Here is a 9,094-nt window from a genome sequence, read left to right as displayed (position 1 = left end):
GTGTGCTCTATGCACATGTTCATGTGGGGGTGTGCACATGTGTGTGTGTGTGCTCTATGCACATGTTCATGTGGGGGTGTGCACATGTGTGTGTGCTCTATGCACATGTTCATGAGTGGGTGTGCACATGTACAGACCAGAGGAGAACACTGGCTGTCATCCTCAATTGTTCTTCACTCTGTTTTATTTTTATTTTTGTTTTTTAGAGACAAAGGTTTCTCTGTGTAGCTCCGGATGTCCTGGAACTCTCTCTGTAGATGCAGTCTGTCCTCAAACTCAGAGATCCCCCTGCCTCTGGCTCCTGAGTGCTGGGAACTTAATTAAAAAAAAAATGTGTTTATTTTATGTGCATGGGTGTTTTGCCTGAATGTCTGTCTACCACATGCATGCAGTGCTCAAGGAAGCCAGAGAAGGCGTGGGGTCCCACAGAACTGGAGTTACAGATGGTTGTAAGCTTTATGTGGGCGTGGGAACAGAGCCTCTAGGTCCTCAACAAGAGTAGCCAGTGCTTCTAACTGCTGAGCAGTCTCTCCAACTCCATGTTATGTTAGTCAGGTCTCTCACTGACCCACACCTATTGACCTAGTGTCACTGGTCAGCCAGCGCCAGGGACCTGCCTTGTCTTTTCCCACCAAGCCAGTGCTGGGATTAGGGACACAGGCCACTGTGCGCAGCTTTTACGTGGATGCTGGGAATCTGAATTCAGGTCCTCATGTTTGCATAACAGCAAGCCCTTTATCAACTGGGCCCTCTTTCCAGGCCCCTAAATCTGTTTTTCTCCCACATGGATAACAGTACTCCTGGTTTCTCTTTATGGCTAGGATGGCTCTCGACAAGCTCAGTCCAACCTGACTTTCTTGTCCATCCTGAGGGAACCCTACCAGGAGTTGGCCTTCATGAAGCCTAAGGACATCTCTGAGAAGCTCCCAAAGCTGATCAGCCTCATCCGAATCATCTGGGTCAACTCCCCCCACTACAACACTCGGGAAAGGCTGACGGCCCTGTTCCGGAAGGTGTGCAGATACAGAGCATAGGGGTGGGGACGGGATCCCTGGCAGACGTGCGTGCGGTAGGAAGGCACCAGTACTGGCCTGCCTTTCAGATTTTAGAGATGGGCCTGGCTTCTGTTTTCACAGAAGAACCTGAAGCAGGATGCGGGTCTCAGAGAGAAAGAGGCAGTGAGCCCAGGAAGGGTAGCAAGGATAGACTTCAGAGTGGGGGCCACTTCTCTTTTTTTCAAAATGGAGTTTGGCAGTGGAGTATGGGAAAGTTGATTCAGGAAGGAACTCGGTTCCCTGAGCAGCATGTCACCAAGAATGATCAAGACAGAATTTGCACAGGAGACAAAGGGGCGGTAGAGGGGGTTGCTGGAGCCGGCTGGTCAGAGCAGTGTGACTATAGAGCTGGTCTGAGGGCAGAGCAAAGACTATGACGAGGGGCATCCCACGGAGTGTGCCTGGAGGAACGAGATGGCCCTCAGGAGCCCAAGACCTGAGCAGAGTTACGGAGGTCAGAAAATGGAGTGGTGGGAAGAAGGCAGAACAGAGGATGTTGCTCTCTCTGCAGATGAGCAACGAGATCATCCGTTTATGCTGTCACTCCATCTCTTTGGACCGAATCTTTGAAGGCTATGTCAATTCTAGCAAGGAGGACCTGGAAGGCTGCATTTCCTGTTGTCAGGCTTGGAAAGAGCACTACCTGCGTGCCGTACAGATGCACACCCAGTAGGATGACCCCTAAGATGGACTGCCCCTAACATCATTTATAGAACACCCTTGACCCTGCGGCGCAGGAGACTCTGACACTTCGCATGCCTTCCCCTTTTGTGGACTATATTTTTTTCTAGATCTGGGTGGGAGTCTCTTACCCTGCCCCCCCGCCCCCCAGCTAAGGGTCTGTTTGAACGCAGATGTTCTGGTTCCTAGCCCTGCAGCCTCCTCCTGGCCTCTTCCAGGAGCCTCCCACGATTGTCACGATTGTATGGTTTGAGAGGCCACCTTCTAGAAGTTGGGACTGTGTCCTCTGATGTTCTGCTCGCCTCTGGTCTCTCCTCTCGGGGTTCAAGGAAACGACTCCTCAGGGTCTCCTTTCCTAACCCAGGCTCACACAGTGAGGTTTTGCGAGGGCAGAGCTGGTCTTCGGTGTCTCGGCTTTGGATTCAGCCCATCTTCTCCCCTACACAGGTTCTCCAATCGGGGCTGGGTTCTGGACCAGACGAGTATATTTGCTCAAGTAGATGCCTTTGTGCAGCGCTGCAAAGACCTTATTGAGGTAGGAAAGACCGCCAGGGTGGGAAAATCTAAGCTAATAGCAGACTCTCGAGTCCCCTGTGAGAGCCAAGCACGTGGGGCTGAGGCTCCACTTAAGAGTCTAAAGCAGGAAGTTGGCTTGTTGGCTCTCCCTGCATAATTGTGGGTCCTCCACCCATTGCCTCTTTTTTTCTTGGCTCTTGCCAGGCATCTCACATTTCAATCTGCAGCCCAAATTCACCCCAGTGTTCTCCCCCATCCAGAGGACTCTCTAGTTTTCATAGACACTTGAAGGTAAATCAGAGAACTCAGGGTGCCTGGGCTCTCAGCAGGAGCCTTCACCCTGACCTCTTTTTAGGTATGCGAATGTCAGTACCACTTTGCCCGTTGGGAAGACGGCAAGCAAGGTCCCCTTCCATGCTTCTTCGGTGCCCAGGGGCCACAGATCACACGAAACTTGCTAGAAATCGAGGACATCTTTCATAAAAATCTGCAAACGCTGCGAGCCGTGCGTGGCGGCATCCTGGATGTTAAGAACACCTCTTGGCACGAAGACTACAACAAGTGAGGGACTCGGGCTGCAAAGGGGGCCAGGCTGGGAGGCGCCATGTTCAGAGGAGACCACGGAAATGCCAGGGTTTGGGGCTGAAGGGGGAGGAAGATTGCAAGTTGAAGGCTGTGGAGACAGCCTCAGGGTGGGAAGGGAAGAGAGAGCAACAGGGAGGGAGGTGGTTGCTTGGGTTCTGGGTTCCAGGGTGGATGCCTGTGCCTCCTTATCCCTAAGTCTAAGGACTCTGTCTTCTAGCATTGTCTGTAGGCTTCGGAATGCTAAGCGTGCCTGAGGGAGGTTGATGCTCAGGGCATCAGGGATGCCATCGGGAGGCAGGCCAGCGCACTGACTCTTCCCTGTGCCCTTCTGACCCTGCAGATTCCGTGGTGGTATCAAGGACCTGGAGGTGATGACCCAGAATCTGATCACCTCGGCCTTTGAGTTGGTCCGGGACGTAGAGCACGGAGTGCTGCTCTTGGACACTTTCCACAGGCTGGCCACTCGGGAGGTGCGACACCCCCGCCTCGTTCAGCTGACTTTTCTCATTTCCCTCTTTCCGATTCCCTGGCTTCCACATCTGCGAAGAGTGTGCCTGCTGCCGTGTGCCGTGTGGGGGCGAGAGGTTCTTCTGGGATGAGAGACCAAGGGAGCCCTAGCCCCAAGGAACGTGTCCCCTTGTTGCTTAGGCCATCATGCGAACCTATGAGAAGAAGGCTGTCGATCTCTACATGCTGTTCAATAGTGAGTTAGCCCTGGTGAACCGGGAGCTGAACAAGAAATGGCCCTATCTGGAGCCATACATGACTCAGTACTCTGGACAGGCCCACTGGGTGCGGATCCTTCGGCGACGCATAGACAGAGTCATGAATGTAAGTGCCCGGCCTCGTGGCTTTGGTAAACACCAAGTGCACAGGCTGTGTAGCCTGGGACGGGCAGGGTGAGTTCAGACAGCTTCCTCAGGCAAGCCATGGTTTGGTGTGCAGAGTTGGCAGGCGTGGTGGGGGGCACAAAGGTCATTTTAACATTCCGTATGAAGGTAGGGAGGAGACATAAGGTTGTCATCTGGGACGTCAGAGTAACAGAACAGGGATGTGACCAGGAGATCCAGAGACCTGGGCCAGCAGAACTTGCGCTCTCTGGAAGAACAGGAACGAGGGGCAAGGAGAGGGCAGGACTTTTCTCTTGTTGCTGAGTACTGAGCTCAGGCCAACCTGAGCTGTCCAGTGAGAACCTGTCAGTACTCTAGCTTTGGGGAGCAGGTAGGGGTGAAAGCTGGTGGAATTCCTTACCTGCTATCCTTGATTTATTCTGAGAGAAAGTGAGGGAGTCTGCAGATGACTGGGCTGAGGTGGGCCCGGGGTGCCCCGAACTAGAAGCCCTCAGGCCCTGTGTTTCTGTGCTGGTCTTCTCCTCCAGCTGTTGTCCTGGGGTGTTCACGTTGCCTCTCCTTGTGTGCCCACCTTCATGGTTTGGTGTCCTCCCTCTGTAGCACAGCCTCAGCCTCCTTCCAGGAGCTGAGGGGTGAGCAGGTAAATGAGCTTCCCCTTTGTCTCCCCCACCCCTACCCAGTGCCTTTCCGGAGCCCACTTCCTGCCCCATATTGGGACTGGCGAGGAGAGCATACATACCTATCAGCAGATGACTCAAGCCATTGATGAAATGGTTCGAAAAACCTTCCAAGAGTGGACAGCGACGCTGGACAAGGACTGCATTCGGCGACTGGACATGTCACTGTTACGAATTAGCCAGGAGAAAGTGGGCATGCTGGACGTCAACTTTGACAAGTACAGGACCCACCCTGGCACCTCCCCCTGTCCTTGGTGCTAGTCTCCTCTCACTCTCCCAAGACCTTAACTCCTCTCATTTTGGGTCCCCTCTCCCATCCCTATCTTTCCTGATGTCTGCTTTAATTGAGGCTGGTTTTCACCATGTTCAGGCTGGCTTTGAACTAGTGATCTTTGGCCTCAGTATGGTGCTGGGATTACAGTTGGGCTCCACTATACTCAGATGTTGTGACTACTTCTTCCTCTTCCTCTTTCTCCTCCTCTTCTTCCTCTTCTCTCTCCTCATCCTTTTTTCCCCCATGAGCTAGGGTTTCTCTGTGTAGCCCTGGCTGTTCTGGAACTCACTATGTAGACTAGGCTGGCTACAAAATCAGAGATCCACCACTTCTGCCTCCCCTCCCAAGTGCTGGGATTAAAGGCATGCACCACTGCCACCCAATAACTATTGCTTCTTAAATTTGGTTTTTCCGAGATTGGGATTGGGGTCTTAAATTCAGTCCTCAGTACTGAAAAAAATTAGTTTTTACAGCTTATTTAAAGTAAGCAAGCAAACAGACTACAACCATGATTTTAACAATTCACCAATGTACTAAACTAGTGATGTCACTGTTACGCCACTAGATGGCGGTGACAGCCCAGCTAAGTCATCTAACTCTGCTCGCTAGTCTGAGCTTTCCTAAGACAGCAGCACTCTTTCCCACAGCTTTGAAAGGTGATTTTCACATTGTTCTTTTAAAAAGGCAACTAGTTCATCAGTTATTAAGAATATACAGTGAGTTCCAGGTGTGGTGGCCCATTCTTAGAATCCCAGTACAGGAAGCTGAGGCAGGAGAGTTTTGAGTTGAAGACCAGCCTGGACCGCACTCCAAAGCAAAACAAAACAAACCCTCAAACCAGACAAACAGTCCGCACTTCGTATGCGCCAGGAACTGATGCAGGCACCGAGGACGTCCCTGTCCTCAAGGGGTTGTGTAGTCATTCTCTCGGCCAAGGTTCACTCAAGACCAGAACAGGAGAAAGCCGGGGTGGTGAGGTGTCTGTCTCAGGAGTGTGAATCTTCTGGTGTCTCGTTTTCCTAATCAGGAGATAAGTTTCTATGTGGTAGGCTGGGCTCTCCCTTGCCATCACCTGTGTGCCCTGTGGGAGAGCCGATTCCAGAGCTCCCAGGCCATTGTTCTAGGGTTGGCCCTAGCTCATATTTGCTAGACAAAGGTGCAGAAGGGAGATGAAGGTCCAGGGACAGATGGGACTATGTTCCGGACAACCAAAGGTGCCTGACCAGGGAGAGCTGACACACAGGAAGTGGAAGAATCAAGTTGGAGAGGCAGCAGGAGGGGTGAGGGGCAGACTTTAGTGTGTGTGTGTGGCTTTAGTGGGGATTGGGGGTGCGGACACTTAGAAGCCACACAGATGAGCAGTTAAGAACGAAGTGTAGGAAGATGAGGTTTGGGACAAGTAGTCGGGGAGGGGTGGGCATCAGCTCCCGTGAGGTTCTTCGGTTTTGAAGCTTTGGCACAAGGTAGGGGCCAAAAGAGCCATAAAATTGCCTCTTATGGCTAGAGAGATGGCTCAGCAGAGGACCTGGGTTTGGTTCCCAGCACCCACGTGGTAGCTCACAAACATCTGTGATTCCAGTTCCTGGAGACATGACACCTTCTTCTGATCTCTATTGGTACTAGGTACTCACATGATGTACATATATGCAGGCAAAACACTCACACACATGAAATACAATAATAAATAAGTCTTGCCTGGCATGGTGGTGCGCACCTCTAATTCCAGCGCCTGGGAGGCAGAAGTGTTTCTCTATGAGTTCCAGGTCAGCATGGTCTACACGGGGAGTTACAGGCCAGGCAAATTATCTAGCAAGACCCTGTCTCAAAAACAATCAAAAAAACAAACCCAAAACTCGAAGTTTTTTTTTGTTGTTGGGTTTTTGTTTTTGTTTTTGTTTTTTGGTTTTTCCAGACAGGGTTTCTCTGTATAGCCCTGGCTGTCCTGGAACTCATCTGTAGCCCAGGCTGGCCTCGAACTCAGAAATCCGCCTGCCTCTGCCTCCAGAGTACTGGGATTAAAGGTGTGTGCCACCACGCCCGGCCAAAACTCGAAGTTTTAAGTGGCCTCTTATTGATTTGAGACTCTGAAAAAGAAGGAACATTAGGCCCAGATTATATTATAACTGGTTATCTACAGAGTATAGAAGCAGATTCACAGCTAGTAATATATTTATATAGACAAACGGTTTAATTGGTTATAACATTTGCAGGTTCGTAATAGGGCTGAATACCACTCCCTACCCCCATACCCCCTCCAGACAGGGCTCTCCTGGGTAACAGCTCTGACTGTCCTGGAACTTGCTTTGTAGACCAGGCTGGTGTGAAACTCACGGAAATCCACCTGCTTCCGTTTCCCAAACACTGGGACTAAGGGTGTGTGGCACCACCACCCAGCCTAGGGCTGGATATCCCCAAAAGTGCTATGCTAGAGAGTCTCCCTCGCAGACAACCGTGGGCTAACGGTGTGAGCGTACTTGGCCACTATGTCCTTTCTCCATAAAATACGAGAGCAGTGCGTAGAGCCAGGGAGGCGGCTCTAAAAAGTGATGACCTCAGCTCCATCCCTTGAACTCAAGTGGTGGGAAGAGAGCTGACTCCCCCAAATTGTCCTCAGACCTACACACACACAGACAGACAGAGGCACACACAGGCACACATGCACTCACACAAACACTAAATAAATAAGCCTATAAATCTGAAAGTTTACATTCATAATACCATCAAAGCTGTAAACAAAAATAAGGGATTATATTTCAATCATGACATTTTCCTGTCTTAAGTTGATCATGTCAGAGATTTGGCCCCACGCTGTACAGTCAGTGTCTTCTGCACGGCTCGGCTTTCTAGAAGGTGGCATGAGATGCCCATGTGGTTAGGGCAGATGACTGCTTTAGTCATCTGCTTGGAAACAGGCTTTTCCCTCCCCTGCAGCTTGTTTGTTTGTTTGTTTGCGGAGCGTATGCAGAGGTCAGAGGACAATTTGTAGGTGTCAGGATGTTCCTTGTAGTCTGTGGGTCCCAGAGTTGGAGCTCAATGGTCAGGCTGCTGGCAAGGGCCTTTACAGCTGAGCTGACTCCCTGACCCTGCCTGCCTGAAATGCCTTCTGAATTCTCTTTATATTGGTGTTTTTCTCTCTCTCTCTCTCATACAAACACACACACACACACACACACAGAGCCTTGGGACATCATTTGTGACCTAGATTTATCTGAAAGCCAGACAATAGCTAAGCATTTCTTCCAAATAGAAGGTGGCTGTGTTTCTTTCTGTCCATTGGCAGCTGTTTTCTGGAGAAATATAAGGTGCCTAACAATACATTTGGTGATTTTAGGGCAAAAACTGCCTCAACTCAGTAAATAATAGATAAGAAAGAAAAGTCTGAGCTGATTAAACCCGAAAAAAAACTGGAGACAGTTTGACTCCCCACACTGATTAGCACCGCTGGGAGTGCAGATAGCTTTATCAGGCTTACCCTTCATGTTAGGTCTGGTGCGACCTTGAAGCATACTTTTGAAATGTCCCTGACAGTCCTCAGAATTAGTCAGGATTATCTGACTGTCCTGGGAGCCTTCTAGGCCCTAATAGGATTTATATTACCCCACAAGGGCCTTTCCCTCCATATGTCCCAAATATTTGAACTCTGAAGCCCAAATGGGCTTTTAGCACATTTTCTGGCCAGAGCAGCTCAGTAGATTGTACTTAATGTGTTCCAGGTGTCCCCTGTGCTTGGTTGAAAGAGCTGAGTTATCAGCCTTGTGGACCGGAGGGGCGGAACTTCCCCAGAGCAGGACAGAGCGCTGGTGCCTGCCCACCGTTGTTGTTCCCAGTGTGTCCCTCTCCTCCTTCCCCATCGGCACCAGCACCGTGTGTGCACTCTGGGCTGTCAGTACTGCCAGCCTGAGTGACCTTGTTTTGCTATCTTTATTCCACATTTGGGGCTCTATTATAAAACAGCTTAATAAGAAACGTCATCCCCCAAATGGAGTTGGAAAGAAGTTAGGTTTGTCAATCAAATTTGTGCTCTGGAAATTTATTGACAAAAATTCTGTCAAGGCTGAACATCATTTTTGAAAAGTTTAAAAAAATAAAACAAAACAAAAAAGCCGTGCTCTTTAGAACAACCTCAGGAGATACTGTCCAAATTCATTCTGCGGACTGACAAAATTCGATCATTTACCTTCAAGTTATTTTTGAAAATCCTGTCAAGATGAGAAAAATTCAGAGCTATTTTGGTGTGTTGTTGGCCAGTATTCCTTCCCCGCCGAGCTCGTCCGGATAGCTGTGAATAGAGACAAGTTCAGCCTCTCCAGTTTGAAAACATGGGAGAATGTGTTTCGACTACCTGAAATGGATCTGTGCATCAAGCCCTCCACTCTCTCTGATGGCGATAGCAGGTTTCAGCACGGGTGGCTACTGTGCGACCTGCTCAGCCACGTGCCTTTGTGTTGATGCGGC

The 9,094-nt window shown here is 50.2% G+C and overlaps 1 protein-coding gene across 1 annotated transcript in view; it reads left to right on the top strand.

Annotated features, from left to right (window-relative positions):
• Dnah2 (dynein axonemal heavy chain 2) overlaps window positions 1-9,094 on the top strand; it is a 130,752-nt gene that overhangs the window by 28,524 nt on the left and 93,134 nt on the right. Inside the window, exons 8-14 of the mRNA XM_021176049.2 lie at window positions 822-1,013; window positions 1,567-1,724; window positions 2,184-2,271; window positions 2,608-2,813; window positions 3,178-3,307; window positions 3,486-3,668; window positions 4,369-4,583. Of these exons, the coding sequence (XP_021031708.1) occupies window positions 822-1,013; window positions 1,567-1,724; window positions 2,184-2,271; window positions 2,608-2,813; window positions 3,178-3,307; window positions 3,486-3,668; window positions 4,369-4,583 (1,172 nt within the window). The remainder of the gene's footprint in view (window positions 1-821; window positions 1,014-1,566; window positions 1,725-2,183; window positions 2,272-2,607; window positions 2,814-3,177; window positions 3,308-3,485; window positions 3,669-4,368; window positions 4,584-9,094) is intronic.

The sequence above is a fragment of the Mus caroli genome, chromosome 11, assembly GCF_900094665.2.
Source record: "Mus caroli chromosome 11, CAROLI_EIJ_v1.1, whole genome shotgun sequence".
Taxonomy (NCBI): domain Eukaryota; kingdom Metazoa; phylum Chordata; class Mammalia; order Rodentia; family Muridae; genus Mus; species Mus caroli.
Note: the sequence above shows the minus strand (reverse complement) of the source record. Positions and strands in the feature narration are given on the sequence as shown.